The sequence below is a fragment of the Gopherus flavomarginatus genome, chromosome 2, assembly GCF_025201925.1.
Source record: "Gopherus flavomarginatus isolate rGopFla2 chromosome 2, rGopFla2.mat.asm, whole genome shotgun sequence".
NCBI classification, from domain to species: Eukaryota; Metazoa; Chordata; order Testudines; family Testudinidae; genus Gopherus; species Gopherus flavomarginatus.
Window position 1 is genome coordinate 193,060,241 of NC_066618.1, and position 20,452 is coordinate 193,080,692.

General features: G+C 39.5%; 1 protein-coding gene across 3 annotated transcripts in view; it reads left to right on the plus strand.

Moving 5' to 3' along the window:
* Nucleotides 1-20,452, plus strand: part of SLC66A2 (solute carrier family 66 member 2) — an 86,353-nt gene that overhangs the window by 42,786 nt on the left and 23,115 nt on the right. For 2 of the 3 annotated variants that reach the window (XM_050941855.1, XM_050941856.1), the window contains one exon: nucleotides 2,415-2,631. In XM_050941855.1, the coding sequence (XP_050797812.1) occupies nucleotides 2,415-2,631 (217 nt within the window). Of the gene's footprint in view, nucleotides 1-2,414; nucleotides 2,632-3,211; nucleotides 3,685-20,452 lie in introns of those variants that run through there. The other variant, XM_050941857.1, reaches the window with a different exon arrangement.

A 20,452-nucleotide genomic window follows, 5' to 3' on the forward strand; every position in this document is an offset into this window, starting at 1 on the left:
CTAGTTGTAGCTGAAATTAGAAATTACTCAGAACCTACAGTTATGAAATTTAGGCTCTGTATAGCCTAATGGTGGTTTGAGAATTTGAGCTTTTATGAAATGAGTGAGTGGAGGTGTTAGAGCGGTGCATGCATTCTGATGGGTTTGTAAGTTGTTTTTTTTAATTTTTATGTTAGTTACATGCTTTTAGCTATTTAGTTTATATTACAAAAGTTAGGCATTCAGGTTCACTGTGGGGGTGAAACTGTAGGAAAGGACTGTGGGAGTAGGAGGAAAGTGGGAATAGAGAGGGGGGGAACCCCTTACCCCCTCCACAGTGTGTGGAGGTGAGGCCTGGCAAAAGACGGTGAACAGTAGTCATAGAGAAGCCCAAGGAAGCTGCACTAAAAAAGGGCAGTACAACCAATAAGGAAAGAAATTGATGCAGAGTCCAAGATTCAGAGCAGTGTGACTAGATGATGAATTTTAAGAGCTGTCAAGGATCCTTTTGGTCTGGTAGTGCATGGGAAAGATAGTGTTCTGAGCTACAGCTGCTGCTTTCTGATAGAGTTCAGGTATTTATGTGGACACCTTTTGAATATTACACATTGAGTTGGAGGGGTATTTACTGGAAAGTAAATGGAAACTTTCCAGGTACCAGTTGGATGTTCTGTCCTACAGGCTTTAGCAGAGAGAGAATCTGAATTAAAACAAAATTTCTATAATTTCTAAGGGCTGAACTTCAATGAATTGCCAGCATTGTAAGGGATCTGAAGTTTGCAATACAGTTGTTCAAATTCATAACTTTAAAAAAACCAACAACCTAGTGAGAGGACATTGTTGGGTTGAGTTTAAAGGCCATTTGTAGTTCCCCTTTTCAAGGATTTGGGTCACTTTTGCTTTGAGAATGGCTCTGCAATAGGCTGTTTAAATTCAGTTCTTGGCCATGTCACTCTATTGTATTTTCTAACCAAACATGATTATGCTACAGCTGGGGCTGGAATCCAACCTGCTTTCCTGTTTCATTTTGTTTTGGCTGGATGAAGTTAACTTCTTGGATGCAGAGGCTGATGTGTTTAACCTGAATTTACAGAAAGTGTTTTTAAAGAGCATCCAGATCACCGGAGTGTGATGCAGGGTCAGACAAGATGTTGGTTGGCCTTGTTAGTAGAGGGGCTTTTTTGGTTCAAATTCTTTCACTGGAGGAGAAAGTGAACAAAGGCCACAACTGGTTTGTTGCTTCCTGGAGTGTTTTGGCTGCTTCATGTACTACAGCCATTATATGGTCCACTCTTTTGATGAGTAAGGGGATTAAGTGTGTTTTAACCCTCTGTCTCGCTTGCTGTCTGTCTCTCGCTTGCTCTCTCCTATTTTTTTTAATAGTATTAAAGTGGAAGAAGCTATAATAGCAGCAACAAGTGATTTATTAGTTTAGAGCTTTCATTTTGGGTGGTTCCATTATTATTTATTTTGCAATAAAGCCATTGTCCTTGATTGTATTTGTCTGTTGTTTTATACCAGCCTTATCACTGAGGTATCTGAATGCCTTTCAGTACTGCTTTGTTATATGAATAACATCTGTCTTGTGCTGTTCATTCTTTCTCTAATGTGCTTCCCAGGGGCAAAGGTTGTGTTTATAGTATAGTTGCAGTGTGTTTTGTTTTGGCATCAAATATATATACCTCTATAGCTCTATATCTATATATATCTCCACTGAGTTGTGTTTTTATTAGCAAAGGCTCGGTGGTCCAAGGAATGCATCTTACACTTGGAATGAAAAGTTAGTGAGGTTTGTGGTGGCTCCTGTGGGAGTTCATTCTGCAGGCTTGGGCTGGCCCCCGAGAAAGCTGTCTCCTGCCCAGATCAGCTTTTTACATTTGCTGTAGATAGTTCCATTGTGCCGAGGAGCAGAGTTCTCTACCACAGTCTCTGTCCCAGGGCTTCAGTCAACTCTTTAGATGTCTGAGGAGTGTGAGTGCCTCGAAGTTAAGGACCATGACCTTGAATTGGAGAGCTCTTAGATTGTAAGTGTTTTGGGGCAGAGCCTTTGTATTGTGTGGTGTTGTATAAATCTGTGTTAATGTTCTACAGCTAGTAATTGCCAGATGGGTTTTCTACATTTTAGTTTACTCCCCAAGGGGCAAGGATTTCAGTAAAAGCCAATTTTGGAAGCACGTTGAAAGGTGGGAAATCCTTGTCTCCTCTTTGTCTCCTGAGCAGCCACACCACTGATCATCTTTTCCTTTTTTTAACTTTAACTTTAGACTTTGGGTTTTTTTCCTCCTTTTCCTTCCTCCTGCCTTTATTTAATCCCTTACATGAAGGATGGTAATGACTCTTATGCTTTCCAGTTGTTAGTTCCACCTGTTAAAGATTCTGAGAGAGATTAATGATGTGAGTTGGGAAAATTCTTATCTTTTTATATTCTATTTCAGATTTTGACTTGAACTATTTTTGGCACTGGAGCAAGTTTACCGACTATGTGCAGTGTGTTCTGACTTTCACGGGGGTGACAGGATACATCACTTACCTCTCTCTCGATTCACTTCTCTTTGTGGAAACACTGGGCTTCCTGGCTGTGTTCACTGAGGCCATGTTAGGTGTTCCGCAGCTTTACCGTAACTATCAGAACAGATCGACCGACGGAATGAGGTAAGCTATTTGTTTAAATTGGTTTGTGTTTATGTTTGAGGTGGTGATAGGGAGAATCCCTGACTATTTCTGGAAGAATTTTCTGATGTCCTTGAGTTTTTACTGTGTGATAGAGTAGTCATAGGGCTAGATCCTTGGATGATATAAACTGCCATGGAAGTCAACCATGCTACACTGATTTACGTCCCCTGAGGATTTGATCCACACTTTTAATAAGCTCTGATACACACTATTAATAAGCCCATCAAATGAGCACTGATGGAGGCAGTTTGTAAAATAAACTTTTAAACATTCTGCTATTGTTATTCACATTGGATCTAGATTAAGGATGGGCTACAGGTCTGACTTCTGTCATCCCACCCTAAATGCTGACAAATGGATCTTCCTGAAAACAAGAGAAATCTCCCCTTGTCAGTCACCTTTCACAAAATATGGCCTCACTCCCAGCCCTTGTCTTCCTTCCATTACCTGGCTGTTGTACAAAGTCGTCATCTAACTGTCACCATTTCAAACTCTTTAAAGTTCTAGGAAAAGACCCATCTTACTTTCTTCTTTCTTTTTTTCTTTTTTTTAAACACAGCATCTACCACTGTGGTACCAATGACCTAATCCAAAACCCGCTGAAATCAGTGAGAGTCTTGCCATTGGCTGCACTGGTCTTTGGATCAGTCTGTAACTGCAGATGACCTAGGCATATTCTGTCTGATCACTGCAGGCTCATTGGCTTGTTCCATCACTGCCTGTTCTGTTGCTTTTGGGGCATGAGGAATCGAGGATCTGGCACCACTTGTCATGTAAAGATTCAGTAATAAGTGACATAAGACCCCTTTCTGAAACTTAAAAGACTTATCAATGGACTGATTGAGCCCATTAGTGAGACTTACATTAAAGAAGAAATCAACAATATTTCTAACTTAAAGAATGAATCTCCTAATTATAAGTTATATCTTCACAGTCTCTTGCAAATCACTATATGAGGCATGACACCAGTGTCAATATCTTATTTTAACCGAATTTGGAAAGTGTTGTTTATTGGGAGTGTTTGTGTGTGTGTGTGTGTGTGTGTGTGTGTGGGGAGGGGGGGGGGGGAATTGACATATATCAAAACCACCAAAGATAGGGAAAATAGTTTGAATTTGAATTTGTGTGTAATAATTTCTGGCAGTCCAGTTCACACATTTTTGTTAATTAACTATTTTTACTATGTAATGGTATCTTCTGTGACACCCCCCTCCATATTGGCTGTTCATTCTTATACATGACTTCTACTCACGCAAAAATAAATAAAATACTATTAAAAATTACAAACTAGAAACTTAAAATTGTACATTCATCATTGAGTGACTTTTTGTGAACAACTTGAGTGAAAGAAAACTTTGATCTCATATCCACCATTTTGAATGTTAGACTTACATTACCATGCACACTGTACATCCCAAGATAATGTTACCAAGTTGCAAAACCAACTGAAAGGTTTTAAAAAGTGACCACTGCATTGTGTTTTTTCAGTAATCCATTGAACCAGTACAGCAGCAATTTCCATCTGCCAAGCACTATCTATCATTCTTGAACCTTTATCAATGGAGCTGTGTTTGAATCACCTCTTTCCTTACAAGATTATCACCAAAAACTTTTGCTTTGGCCAGATACAGAAACCACTTCCTGGGTCTGCTGGCCATATTCCCTTTGCTTGTTTGGCTTGGTTTAGAGGTATTTTTGGTACCTGCTGAAAGTGCTTCTCCAGTTTGGGACGTTTTCAAGGAAATGTTTTGATATTTGTTTACTTTGATGCTCCAGGCATCTTAGGATTGATCGTACCCTTGGCATATTTATGCATTTTGTGCATACTTGTTGCCAAGAGAAATTCTGTATCTGTGGTATCCAAGAGAAGAGGGAATTTTAAGTGCCAGACCGCAATCATGCTCTCATTTGGCTTTTCCCTTCCATATGTAATAGTGTCATATTATGATAGCTACAACCAGGTAATCTTATGTTTTTTTCTTAATTACTCTACGGGGACTGGAATTAGCAAAATCAAAGAAGTGCTTTCTATTCAAGCACAATTGTTTCTCTGTGAAGCATAGAACTGCAGATACCTTTATTTTAAAATGTACAGCTTCTAGCTGGGGAAAGAGGGTTGCATTCACTGAAGAAAATAGTAATGAAAGGTATTTCACACTACCTTTAAAATAAAAAGGTATTGGTGGTGTTGGGCTGGTGTGTCTGCATGTTCTGTGGCTCTTATGTAATTTGTTCCTTTTTTCCTAAAAGGCGTGGCTGACATGTTTTGCATGAGATTTATGGATGGTATCAGTAACTGATAATACAGAATACTTGTTTTTAATAGATCTAATGATATTTCTTGAAATACACAAGTAGGAAGTAGCCTCCTACAATATTGTGCTGTTTGTCTTCAAGGAAGATTCATTCTCCATTAAACATTTTTCTTAGAATATATTGCAATTTATGTAATTATTTTAGAATGTGTATGTAGGCTGCCTAGCAATATGGGATCCCGAACTCAGCTGGTACTACTTTTGGCACTCTTTTGGCACTACTGCACTATTACTACTAAATGAATATGATCTGTACATAATACACAACATACACCTCTACCTCAATATAACGCTGTCCTCGGGAGCCAAAAAATGTTACTGCGTTATAGGTGAAACTGCGTTATATTGAACTTGCTTTGATCCACCGGAGTGCGCAGCCCCACCCCCACCCCGGAGCACTGCTTTACCGCATTATATTCGAATTCGTGTTATATCGGATCGCATTATATCAGGGTGGCGATGTATTATGAAATTATTTATGTTGAGGGAACTGTTCCAAATTTGTTTCCTATGAACTTCCACACCCCACACACCGTTATGGACATGACAAAGACCCAGTCCTGCAAACACCTAAGCATTTATGTAGCCATACCCAGGTGAGCAATCCAATCTGACTTCAGTAGGACTACTCACATGAGAAAACTTATGCCTATGCTTAAGTGTTTACAGGCTTGGGGCCCGATTTTGTATGATTATAGTGGATACCTGTTGGAATTTTGACTGCTTACCACTTTTTACATGGGATTAGCATATATACTGTCTGTCAGAGTACAAAAATCTTATTAGATTCATTAATTGCTAAAATATGGCAACAGGTGCATGTCTTTCTAAATTAGGGCCAGGTAGGGAATAGCATCTGATGTGTTAAGCATATTTCTACTTTAACAAATTATTCATTCTCTAAATTAAAACTAACAATATCTGATGAGGGAAAATAAGCGAGGGGATAGATGAATTTTTACTTCAGCCAAAATGCAGAAGACACTTCCTGCGTCTGCTGGGTCAGGAGTTCCCTTCTCTGATATTGTGTTGCTTCTGCAACAGGAATACAAGAAATGAACACTACATTGGAAGCCCTTTGGGGCAGGGGCCATCCTTTTGTTCTATGTTGGTACAGTGCCACTCCACTATGGGGTCTTGGTCCATGACTCTGGCTCCTAGCAACTATGGTAGTAATAACAGTAATTGTATAATGATGACTTGAGGGCATTAACTGCATCCCGATAAGTGAACTCAGAGGCCGAAGATGAAGAAAGGTGTTAAAGGAAGGTATGGTTGTTAGTGAAACATTAGTAGAGAGCAGTCTCAAGTTGCTATACTGTGTGCTCTTAGTAATCTTATCTGTGCATTTCAGTTGGCTACTGTCCTCAAGCTCAATGAAAAATGCATACAACATCTGGCATTGAGAAGGTTGGCAGGGTGGGGGATGGTAAAAAGCTGATGTAGCCATGTTTGTTATGGGCAGTAGTCAGATCAGGGGAATTTGTATAAGCACTGTAGAATTATTGAGAACCAGCTGTGCAATCAGATTATATATGTATTATGGCTGATGATATTCCTGAGTCTGAGTGCAGGGACTTGAATGTATATAGATTAAAATACTGTCACTATGCCTGTCAGATCACTCCAGCAACCAGTCAAAATGTATAGTTATGGGTCGGTGACTGTACAATAATCTTGTGCTCTGATTGGCTGAGAATGATGTAATGCCTGAAAACTTATGTAGATTCAGGTTGAAATATGTTTCAGAGTTCTGAGAATTTAATAAGGGATTTCCATGGATTCTGAGTTTGGCAAATCAATCTAAGGTGATGTATAATCAACATGCATACATCTATATACATTTGGTACAATTTATTTAATTCTATACTAAAGATAGTCTGCTCCCCACCATTTGCCACAAACAACTTATAATAAGAGCTCATCTGACTCTATGCAAGTGGTTCTTTTATTTTGGCATAAATTTTATGTCCACTCCTTGTTCTTTGTTTGTAGTAATATCAACTGTGTGCCTACCAGAGGGTTACTGTACTGCAGGCTCGAGGGAGCAGAGACCAAAGAGAGACCTTAAGCATGGGAGGAGGCAGAGAAATTTAAGTCAGGGGAGATGTATGCTGAATCATAGCCTTTCATTATAGTGAGCCAGGGCAGTGTGTCTTGGCATGATGGCTCAAGGGTAAAAATTTTCCATTATTGATAAATATGGAATAAATATTTAGGACAAATGCTGACATGAAGAATAGAAAATTCCATGATGGCTCTTAAATGACTCACCAAATTTGTCTTTAAAATTAGTACTTTATAGGAACATGAGGCTCTGTTCCAACATTTAGATATTTTTGCAGAACTGAAAATCTAGACAGTATAATCCCATTAATTATTGCACTAATCTTGAGAAAGGTACCATAGCTCATAAAAAAGGCACAAGTTAATATCTATCAAGGAAATGATTACTTAATTTAATCTCTATTCAGTCTGGGATCCTGTCAAGTCACCTGTTTTTTCCTATTATAAAAGAGTAATTTAATTGTTACTGAAGTGAATTAAATGCATGATTAATGATTATACTATAATTCATTTATTCTTTTACATCACACTGAAGAAAGCAAAAAAAGTAATCCCAGAACTTTGGAGCCCTGGAATACAGGGTTAGTCATACTATCTGCAGAAGTATGACATCTAAGAGGACAAAAGATTGTTCTTAATGCCCAAGTATAACAGATGAAGAAGTTCTGAACACTTCAGAAACTTGATGTACAAAAGTTTCCATGCAGAATGTTTCTCTTCCAGCAAGCAGAGATTCTGGCTTTGTTGTTGTTGGGTTTGATGATGTAGTATACTACTCCGGGCATAGTTTCTTGCCCTTATTTCAGATCAGAAAATCCATATAGGCCCTGTGACAGAATGGCTCTCTGACCAATAATCTGTATCAGATTATGAACTCTGAGAACAGGGCCGAATTAACTTTTTGTGAGCCTGGCGCCAAACATATTTGTGAGCTCCCCCCCGCCCCCCCCGGGAGAATGAAGGGGCCAGGGGCAAGAGCACAGTGGGCAGGGTGGATTTGATTTAAATCATGATTTAACTCACTAGTCAGGAAGACTTGATTTAATCATTGATTTCTACATAAAAGTGGATTCTTGTTGTTATAAGCTTAATACATGTTCTTCACAACTCAGAGTTAGATGCAGGTTTCATTTTTAGAAGGTACACTCTATACATTATTTTGAAAACTTTTCAGATGCGTTTTACAGCTATATCAGAAAATGAATGGTGGTTTGGTTATTTCATTTACCAAAGATAATTGAAGCAGATAGTTCACCTCCCAATGACTTCATAAAGATCTCCAATTCAACAAGTTAATCATTAATATTTGGAGGGTTTTCTTGCCAGGCTGTATTAGGAGGAGAACATCATCAGACAGACACTGAAATTGTTTTATTTAACTAAAACAGTGACCGTCAACCTTTCAGAAGTGGTGTGCCGAGTCTTTTTGTTCATTCTAATTTAAGGTTTCATGTGCCAGTAATACATTTTAACGTTTTTTTAAAAGATCTCTTTCTGTAAGTCTATAATATATAACTAAACTATTGTTGTATGTAAAGTTAAATAAGGTTTTTAAAACGTTTAAGAAGCTTCATTTAAAATTAAATTAAAATGCAGAGCCCCCCGGACCGGTGGGCAGCCCCCTGGGCAGTGTGAGTGCCACTGAAAATCAGCTTGCTTGCCGCCTTTGGCACACATGCCATAGGTTGCCTACCCCTGAATTATTCATTGAACTTTTTGAAACTTTTCACTTTAAGAGAGAAGTAAGGGATTGACTCTGTGTACACAAATTTGCAGTGGGAAAGTAGAGTTGAGGTCTTTTATTTCTCGCCTCTATATATTTATTTAAAACATTTTTGCTGTTAATAAGCATGTTATCTCAGGAGACACAAATTCACAGTTTGAGAACTGCAAAATTAAGCATCTCTGATGGTATCTTCTAGACTGAGCACTGAGTCCCATTGGGTAGATAGAAAGATTAACCTAAATAATCTATATTGAAGCCTGTGGAACCCCATAAGATTGGGTCCCTAGTCCATGAACTATTAGAACTCATTTACAAAACTTTTCTTAAACGTTACATGACTATATTGCCTCATACTATAGAATTATAATTTATAATCCCTATTCCATGATTAGATATAATGAACCATTATTAAAACTATCTTTAGTGCTTCACCATCCTCCTAGTGGAAAAGTTTTTCCTAATATCCAACCCAACCCAACCCAACCCCCCCCCCATGGCAACTTGAGACCATTACTCCTTGTTCTGTCATCTGTTACCATTGAAAACAGTCTAGTTCCATCCTCTTTGGAACCCCCTTTCAGGTAGTTGAAAGCAGCTATCAAATCCCCCCTCATTCTTCTCTTCTGCAGACTCAACAATCCCAGTTCCCTCAGTCTCTCCTCGTAAGTCATGTGCTCCAGCCCCCTAATCATTTTTGTTGCCTTCCGCTGGACTCGTTCCAATTTTTCCACATCCTTCTTGTAGTGTAGGGCCCAAAACTGGACACACTACTCCAGATGAGGCCTCACCAATGTCGAATAGAGGGAAAAGATCATATCCCTCGGTCTGCTGGCAATGCCCCTACTTATACAGCCAAATATGCCATTGGCCTTCTTGGCAACAAGGGCACACTGCTGACTCAACTTCTTGTCCACTGTAACCCCTAGGTCCTTTTCTGCAGAACTGCTGTCTAGCCATTTGGTCCCTAGGCTGTAGTATTGCATAGGATTCTTCTGTCTGAAGTGCAGGACTCTGCACTTGTCCTTGTTGAACCTCATCAGATTTCTTTTGCCCAATCCTCTAATTTCTCTAGGTCTCTCTCTATGCTATCCCTATCCTCCAGTGTATCTAGCACTCCTCCCAGTTTAGTGTCATCTGCAAACTTGCCGAGAGTGCAGTTCATGCCATCCTCCAAAGCATTAATGAAGATATTGAACAAAACCGGCCCCAGGACCAACCCTTGGGGCACTCCACTTGATACCGGCTGCCAACTAGACATGGAGCCATTGATCACTACCCATTGAGCCCAACGATCTAGCCAGCTTTCTGTCCACCTTATAGTCCATTCATCCAACCCATACTACTTTAACTTGCTGGCAAGATTACTGTGGGAGACCGTATCAAAAGCTTTGCTAAAGTCAAGAAGTAACACATCCATTGCTTTCTCCCCCATCCACAGATCCAGTTATCTGCTCTTTTGAAGGCAATTAGGTTAGTCAGGCATGACTTGCCCTTGGTGAATCAATGTTGATTGTTCCTGATCACTTTCCTCTCCTCTGAGTGCTTCAGAATTGATTCCTTGAGGCCTTCTCCATGATTTTTTTCCAGGAACTGAAGTGAGACTAACTGGTCTGTAGTTCCCCTGATCCTCCTCCTTCCCTTTTTTAAAGATGGGCACTAAATTAGCCTTTTTCCCATCATCCTTTTTCCAGTCATGACTAACTTGGAAAATCTGTTCCGTAAAGGCTCTGTGGGAGAGTTAAGGTATCGTATTAGATCAGGTTACAATTCAGTGAGGTCTGAAACTGGGGAAAAAGGAGAACTAGAAGAAAATGCTTATTTTTGCCGCTTCTGTAGCAATACTACTGGGGTTACTGGAATTACCCTGTAAAATAATCATAACTCACTGAAGAAAAACAGTCTGTATTCATTGTCTCTCAAGCCATGGGAGCCAAGAATTGCAAATTTTGATACACGTCTCACTATAAGAGTAATATTATAATGAGGTATAACATAGCTATAAGCCAGTTTATAAGCTGCCTTACATCTGAGAGCTGTCTAATATAGTAGGTTCAGTACATATAGCTGTTCTTCTTTCCAAAAAAAAAAATAAAAAAATCTGAGGCATGTCTCCTCGGATATCTATATCTCCCCCAAATTTGTCTTACCAGCTTGTTCTGAAAATCTAAAATAAACTGCATTTCTCAGTGGGAGATAAGATTTGTTTTGTGGGATGTGGTTTTTTTGTTTGTTTTTTCTGTCTTTTTTTGGGTACAGTGCAGCTGTTCACACCATCTATCTTCCATTTACAGACAGAGGGCGTCCGTATCTTCCTTACATCAGCGTAAACATTTCTGACTTCAGTGGCTTAACCACTGTTTTACATTGGTCCAGAGACTTTTGGCTCTGGTAAAATAGTTAGTTTGACCCCTGGAAAGGTCATTGTGAGTTGAGGGATTTTTAGTCTGTATTTATATCACTTCAGGCATGTACTTTAAAGAACAGTTGTAAAAGGACCATTTTAATCGCGAAGTACCAGACTGGTGTTGAAGAATGGGCTGCAATTATGAATGAGGTACACTGACAGAACAGGATGAGTCATGGTGAGCAGATGCATTTTTGGCAGCACACACAGGGAATCTGATGCCTGAGCTTGTCTGCTTTGAATTTGTGTTTTTTTTAATTTTATTTTCTTTGTGCTGATCTAAACAAATTAGAAAAACCTGAAGCTAGGAATTTTCAATGAGTTGAAATAGACTTTGGCCTCTGGATAATTTCTGACTACAGCTGACAGGGAATCAATCTGAAAATGACATCACTATCTTCTTTTATTTTAAAGAGAATTTTAGACTAAAAATAAAATATTGAAAATAACACCAGCATATTACCCTTTGCTACATCTTCAGGAATTCTTCTCTCTGTAAAACAAACCAACTGTGCATATGTACAGTACCTTAGTTCTGGATTAACAGTGAATTAATTTAGTTCCAGTGGAAGTGATGCTGGCTTCATCTTCATTGGACACCTCAGCAGAAGCACAGAAATGCAATAAAATTGGTGCTGCAGGATTGAAATGTAAAAAGAAAAAAAAAATCCCAACCTTAAATCAGTAACGTGATGGCAGTTTTAAAGTTTTAGGAAGTAGGTAAGAGCAATATTGGCTTACATTTTCTAACCCCCGTTTCTGATTGTCACTAAACACAAGAATAGGAATTAAATGAGAATTTCCCATTGTCTGCAGGATTGAGGCCTAAATGGGAATTTTCCTTTTAAATATGGCAAGATTATTTCTTTTCAAGTATTCAGCATGTCTAAAAACCAGAGATTGCTAGGAAGTCAGCGTCTTCCTATCTCAGTGCTCAAAAACGTTGCTATTCCAAGAGGCAAGCAACAGCATTAGGGTTCTCCCCTTTGCAAACCAGCCAGGCTGTAAAATGAATACTGTATGACACTGAAAAAAATCAGGATTTCCACTTTACCAAGGATACAAAGAATTTGTTACTATATCTCCATAAATTTGCAACATACTGCATTTTAAAATAACAGCCTTGTGATTACCATCGTGATTTAAGCAGCTGCTACTATGAATTACTAGAGATTGAAAAATAATGGTTCTTAAATAAGGCCAGAAGAGACCATTGTGGTGATCTAGTCTGATTTCTGGCATAACACAGGCCATAGGACTTCTCAGAATTAACTCCTGTTTGAATTAGAATATACCCCCCCTTCACCTCTTTGTTAAGCTAAATAGATTGAGCTCCTTGAGTCTGTCTCTATAAACCATGTGTTTTTTCCTATACTTTTAATCATTCTTGTGGCTCTTCTCTGGACCCTCTCCAATATATTAACAGCCTTCCTGAATTGTGTACACCAGGACTGGACACACTATTCCAGTAGTGGTCGCATCAGTGCCAAATACAGGGATAATTTACCCTCCTAGTCGAGATTCCCCTGTTTATACATCCAAAGATTGCACTAACCTTTTTGGAAGCAGTGCTGTAATAGGAGCTCATGGTCAGCTGATTATCCACTAAGTCTTCAAGAGTGTCTGCTTTCTAGGATAGAGTCCCCCATCCTGTAAGTATGGCCTACCTTCTTTGTTCCCAGATGTATCACTTGATGCTTGGCCATATTAAAATGCATATTGTTTGCTCGTGCTCAGCTTATCAAGCAATCCAGATTACTTTGTATCGGTGATCTGTTCTCTTCGTTATTTATCATTCTCCTAATCTTTTTGTCATTTACAGACTTTATTAGTGATGAATTTCTGATTATTGATAAAAATGTTAAAAAGTATAGGACCAAGAACAGATTCCTGCAGGACCTCATTAAAAACAAACGTGCTTTATTGTGGTGATTCCTTGCTGACAATTGTATTTTGAGATCCTTCAGTTAGCCAGTTTTTAATCCATTTAATGTGTGACATGTTCATTTTGTATCATTTTTTTAATCAAAATGTCATGAGTCGAATGTCTTACAGAAGTCTAAGTATATTACATCATCACTGTTACCTTTATTGACCAAACGTGTAATCTCATCAAGAAAAGATACCAAGTTAGTTCGACAGGATCTATTATCCATAAACCCATGTTTTGGCATTAACACTGGTCTACAATTTTTGAGAAGTCATCTGCCTCAGAGATAAAATGTGATATTTATTATGTATTTTGATGTGCTGAATTCAAATATGACAATTAAAACAACTGATTGGCTACTGTTTCTAAGATATTTAAGTTTTTACATTTTATGTCTATGTATATTGTGTAAATAGTAGAGTTTTAATCATAAATTGTAAACCTAGGTCTTTTCATGTGTTTATGGTTGCTTTTCATGATAATATTTCACCTGTCCTGTTTATGTAACACTTCAAAAATCAGCAAAAGGGTTATATAAATAAATTTATTATGAAACAAAAGGCAAAAAACTATTATGTACATAGTTTAGTCCTATTCAGTGTCTACTCCGTGCTTCTTGGCTTCTCTTGTATTCATTAAATGGAGCATCTCTTGTCACTGTCCAGCAATAGTCTGCAAGCATTGATGGGCTCCATTTGCCCTGACAGCCTGCCAGGAGATTCTACTGCTGTAGTCTGGAGACCAACAGCTCTGCCTTATTCTTGGGTAGTTCCAAATCCCTGACAAGGTCATTCAGTTCACCTTGTGTTATGAGGTGTGGTTCAGAGGAGGAGGATGGGAGAAAATGTGGGTCCTGTGACATGGATGGTTCAGGACCAGAAGTTTCATCCTCTTCCTCTTCCTCGTCTGACTCAAGTGAGAATGATTCGGGTGCATCAGGAACCGGCAGTTCTTCTCCGTGGGGTACTGGGTGTATAGCTGATGGAATATTTGGATAATGCACAGTCCACTTTTTCTTCTTTGACACACCTTTCCCAACTGGAGGCACCATGCAGAAGTAACAATTGCTGGTATGATCTGTTGGCTCTCTCCAAATCATTGGCACTGCAAAAGGCATAGATTTCCTTTTCCTGTTCAACCGCTGGCAAAGATTTGTTGCACAAGTGTTGCAGCATATGTGTGGGGCCCACCTCTTGTCCTGATCTCCAATTTTGCAGCCAAAATAAAGGTGATAGGCTTTCTTAACCATAGTGGTTATACTGCGCTTTTGTGATGCAAAAGTCACTTCACCACAAACATAGCAGAAGTTATCTGCACTGTTCACACAAGTACGAGGCATCTCTGCTCACTTTGGCTAAACAGAAATGTGTCCCTTTGCAAAATCAAACACTGACAAATAAGAGAGCACGACACTGTATGATTTCTAGAGCTGATATAGGGCAATTTGTTCAGCAGAGTGATGTAAGCTTCGTTATGATTGCATCATCCATGACTTCTAGGAATAACATGATGCAATTCATATCATGTATGATGCAATACCAGCTTCAGATTGCATCATTCATTGTTTTGCCTAAAAAGCAAGTACTGTCCAAACCCAGTCATAGAGTTATTCATAGATCCAGTCAAAGATGTATTTTAGTCATTTCTGGTTTAAATTGAGATCCCTTCCCTTCATAATTCACTTATCCTCCGCCATTCCCAAGTCAAGGGTCGTATATACTGACCCAATAGCATATCTTGAAAACTAGAGCCAATCAACAATTTTAAGCATCGTTTTCATTCTCAGTGACCCAGAATTAGTAAAGTTGGATTACATTTATTTCAGAAGCATTTTGGCTGTAGAGCAGTTTTATCTTTCTCTCCTTTAATTCTTTATTAATCAAATCCCATATCAGTGGTTACATTATTTTGCCCCGTATCAATGTCAGGTTAACAGACCTATAATTACCCAAGTGTGATTTGGTTTATCCGATCACCTCTGCCCCTTGCTGGAGGCGTCGGTGTCCAGACATCTCTCTGCTCAGGCTCGGTTACTAACAACATTTTCTAGGCTCAGAGGCCATACAGCCTCCTAGCATCAGGGCCAGGACTGACTGTGAGGAGAGGGCACCCCCTACTCAGCTCCAACCCTGCTCCCTGCAGCGCAGACCCCACCCCACCCCCAGCACTGCCCTGGGGCATTGGGGCCAGCACAGACTAGTTGGGCGTCGGCAGGCCAGTTAAGAAGGCTTGTCTGTTTCTTATCAGGGGAGTGTTGGGTGAGACTGGACAGAGGAGGAGCACCTCATTGCTGGCCCAGAACCCCTGGGTCAGGTCAGGGCCTTGCCTTCAAGTGCTGAAACTAAGTGCTTGCCTTTCGATTTATATCTTAAAGGGGCAGATGCCAAATTGAGTGTTTTGTTTTGATTGTGTAGAGACCAAAGCTGAGCTTATGGCATGGGACACCCTGCTCCAAGCAGGCAGCCAAAACTTTTGGGCTAAAGCAAGAAGCTCCTGCAGAGCCATGCTTGGCACCTTAGGAGGTGCTACAGAGCAGTCCCACCAATGACTCCAGATCATCTCATTTACCCTCTTTAAATATTGGCACGATATTAGCTTTCTTCCAGTTTTCTGGAGCTTCCTTGGTGTTCCAGGAGTTATTGAAAATCAACATTAACAGTCCAGTGAGCACCTTTCCAACTCTTCTAAAGTTCTTGGATACAAGTTGTCTGGACTGCTGATTTAAAAATATTTAACACTAGTAACTTCTGTTTAACATCCTTCTGAGTTATGATTGGAATAGAAAGTGTTCAATCATCAGATGATATGAAACAATCTTTTTACCAAACACAGAACAGAAATGTTTATTGAACACTTTGTCAGTTATAATGCAGAAAAGGCAATTTCTCCATTTCAATCTAGTTTTTATATAATGAGAATCCCAGCTTCCAAGCGATGGCATAATGTAACCTCTAACTGTAGTCATTCTTGAAACAGCAGCTGCTAACAGTTAAAGCTGAAGTGCAAAAATCAAGATACTAATCAGAATGATGTGGATCTACAAGTTGAAATCTTCTGACCTGGCAGGGCAAGAAATGCTCCGAAGTCAGTACAAATGCTTCCAGGACCAAAGAACATTTAAAAACATGGTTCATGGACTAGTGGCATGAAGAAGAACTGCAGTTTTCAATCGAACAGGTAGGAGCTGGCCTACAGAAAAGACGGTGTCAAATTGAGACATCAGAGTTTCAACGATGAGCATAAATGGAAGTAGCTGTATCAGTGCAGAGTATTATTACTACTACTTCTACTATTACAACAAGTGTCTTATGTAGAATTCCTTCAAATCCATCATTGAAGTCAAGATACACTACATCATCTGTCTTTTTCCTTTGTCCCTTAAGTTAACCCATATTGGCTAATACCTTGTTTTCCTCAAAGTACCTTCAAATTGCTTGCTTTAACTGTTCTAGTAATTTACCAGGTGTTAACGTTAAATGTATGCATCTGTATTTCCTTCAGTGTGTTTTACCCTTCTTCAAATAATTAACATTTAACATTTTTCATTCTCCTGGGACTTCCAGCGTTCTCCGTGATTCTTCAAAAAATAATTGTCAGTGCTTCTGATATTTCAGCTATGTGAATGGTAACCTGGCATTCTTGAACATGTACCTTCATCATTTTGCCTAGTGACCTTTTCCTTTCCTTGTTAGGTATTATGGCACCAATTATCTGGGCTACAGTTATCCTTTTCAGTGAACACTGATTATAAAATATCTATTAAGTATTTTGATCTTCTCCTATTTCATCTGTTGATTGCTTTCATTGCTCGTTCAAAGTACTTCTGTTGACAGTCTAGTCATGTATATTATCCCACTCTAGCTCCATAATGTCAACCAAATCATAGATGTATTTTAAAAAAAGTCTTTCTTCCATCTCATGCCTCCATACATCTGGCAGTAGTAGTGTTTTGGGGTTTATTTGTTTTTGTATATCCCTTACTTGCACTACCTTCCCATGGTTTATGGCCTTCATGATGTTGCTGAGGAAGGTCTGGTATAGTGTTCTGAATGCCAAGATTTGAGAAACAGAAATTCCTGGGTTCTAATTGCAGCTATTAAATCGACCCCATCTGTGACTTTAGTCAGGTGGCTTAGTGTCTCCCTGTACCTTATATTTTTTTCCCCATCTGCAAACTGGAAATAATACCATAATTAAATGTTGGTGAAATGCTTGGAGATCCTCCAGTATAAAGGCTTTGTACACTATTTATCTCCCTCTGTTAAACAGTGGTTTGGTGCAACAGTCACTGAGAAACTTTTAATAGAAGTTACTGTGGCTACAAAAAATATAGTAGCAAATGGTGAGCTGCGGGAGTCTTGGGGAAAAAAACCCATTAACATAAAAGGATTTTTAACTTTGTTTTAAGATGTTTATCTCCTGGACCAAATTTCAGTGCTATGACAAAGCTTGAATTTGTGACTTCCTGCCACCCTTAGTGGTTCTAATACCAATGGGAAGGGTGGAGGAGGACTGACCCTTTGAATATGGTAGGCTTGGGTTCCTCCTCTCCCCACTGAAAGAATCATTTCAGCAGAAATAATATCCAGCATATTCAAACTGATTGGGCTGACAGAAAGGGCATACTCTACTGTATCTTCTGTGCATGCAAAATAAGCACGGAGTATGCCCTAAAGAGATATTGGTAGAAAACTGTCTGAATCTGATTTCAAGGAGCAAATGTTTCTCCCCTCTTTCAACAAAATCTGTGGTTTGTCTGCCACTTGCTCTGCTCCGTTTGCAACTTCCTGCAGTGGCCTAACTTAATACCTAAACTGTGGCCAACCCAGGCCCTCTCAGAGGTCTAGAGAGGCCCAGGCCACTTCCAACTTCTGAAGCCCCTAGCCATAATAAAAATTAAAAAATGACGACACATAGCCTAATCTTGCCCTGTCAGATCTCATATATTTTTATTAATATTTATAAACATCTTAAACTCTTTAATATGACAAAATCTATATCAGCTAACAAAAAAATTGTCTCAACAAATCACATCTCTTATTTGCTTAAATTTGCAGCTCTAAGCTGAATGTGTGTGTCACATTTTGGTCCTGATAAGGATGTGCATAAAAACAAGTTGCGAAACTCATCAAATGCCAAAAAATTAACAAATGTCTAAATTTGAGGCTCCATTTGAGCTTGAGGCCCAGACCAAGTGGCCCTCCTGGCTCCCCCTCTGGCCCTGGGCGCACCTACTTCCATACTGGGGGTCATTGCATTGCTCTTCTCTATGTCTGCATGCTGCTGCCACTGCCCCCCTCCCTCCCCATTACATTCTCAGTGCTCTAGAATGAGGCCACAGAGGACTCCAGGAAAAAAAACTGTGTGAAAATGGGAAGTCACCCTCTTCTCATGCTACTACTGCTACTACAGGTGAGAGAGCTACAATCTCTTCTTGCCACACTTGAGGCCTGGTCTGCGCTGAAAAGTTACATCGGAATAGCTACATCGGTCATGGGTATAGGAAACCACAACCCTGACCAGCGTAGCTGTTATGCTATACAAAGCACATGGGATCTTTTATAGGGGAGAAGGCAAAAACGCCGCATTTATTGAGAATACAGCAGTTAGCATATGCTTTTCAAACACACACACAGGCACACACACAGAGTCCTGCCAGTTGATGTTTATAGTTACCAGTCCAGAGTCTGGATCAATCTAGTGGTCAGCCAGATTGATTGCAGAGGGGGGACGGGCTCTGTCAGTTGTAATCCGATGCTCCAGGAGTGTGGCAAGATGAACCCAAAGTCCGATGGCAAAGCACCCTGTTCTTATAGTCTTTTTTTTCCTCTGTTGAAATCTATGGATTTTGCTGTGTCAGTTTATGACCGATTACTCCTTAACAGTCTTTGTTCAATCCTGAGCTGATGGTGTCACAAAGACTGTGAATGGCTTGCCACTACAGGACCAGTTTCTCCTCTCTTGGTTTACACACCTCAACTGCTAGAACAGGGCCTCGTCCTCCCTGATTGAACTGACCTCGTTATCTCTAGCTTGCTTGCTAGCATATATATACCTGCCCCTGGAAATTTCCACTACATGCATCTGAGGAAGTGGGTATTCACCCACGAAAGCTCATGCTCCAAAACATCTGTTAGTCCGTAAGGTGCCACAGGATTCTTTGCTGCTTTTACAGATCCAGACTAACACGGCTACCCCTCTGATACTTCTCTTTTAAAGAGTTTCTTCTTCCCCCAATACTTAAACTCTGGAATTCTGAAACAATTGTGGTTTCATAAGCCTACAAATACCAATGCACGTTTTACAAACCTTGCTTGTTCTGCCAATGGTCAATGCAATTACTTGTGTGAGTAAGACTGCAGATAGAATACTTCAATCAGTTCTAGCTCCTCATTACCAGGAAGATGTATATACACTGTAAAGGAATTCAAGACAGCAACAAAAATGATAAAAAGAACAGGATTACTTGTGGCACCTTAGAGACTAACAAATTTATTTGTTAAAAAATATAGTCTCTAAGGTGCCACAAGTACTCCTGTTCTTTTTGCGGATACAGACTAACACAGCTGCTACTCTGAAAAATGATAAAGGCGCTGGAGGGACTGACTGACTGACTGAAAGTTGGGAAAAAAAATGCTTAGCTCAGTGACAGCATGGGAGAAGGGGTGGCATAAGTCTATAGATATCTGAAGGGTGTGAAAGGCAGGAATGGAGAAGAATTGTTTTAGCATGGTGCTAGGGATTATAACTTGGAGTAAGGTATGAAATACATTGTTTAAGTAAAGGGGAATATAAGCTAATTGTCAAGGAAAAACTTCCTGACATAGATCTGCTACATTGTGGAGTAGTCTTTTAAGGGTAGTGGTGGAAGCCCCATCCCTTCAGACACTTATCCTAGACTGGATAAGCCCCTAAAAATAGACTGTAGGGAGCAACCTTGCATTGGTAGGAGGATATTCTACAGCCTAGCAGGTCTTATCCATCTCCAGTTACTGTAGCTGCTAATGCTGAACCTTCAGATACATATCGGGTTACTACATGGAGAAATTATTAGTATTTTGCTTTGATAGTTTGATTTTTGTTTTGTTGTTACATTCGCAGCAGGGACTCCTTTTTCTGGTTTTGTGGAGAGCCCAGCACTGATTGGGCCGTTTGGGTACTACTATAATGCAAATGAATATTCAATAACAATAATTTGCTTACTGATCATTCCCTGGCTTGGTATCTTGTGACAGAACAATATCTCCTGATTTCTATTTAAAATTGGGAACTTTGGATTTTATCACAGGAAAAGGTATAAACTTGCTGTGTTGCTGCCGCTACAGATTTTTGTTTTTAAGGTACTGAGGTCCATTTTT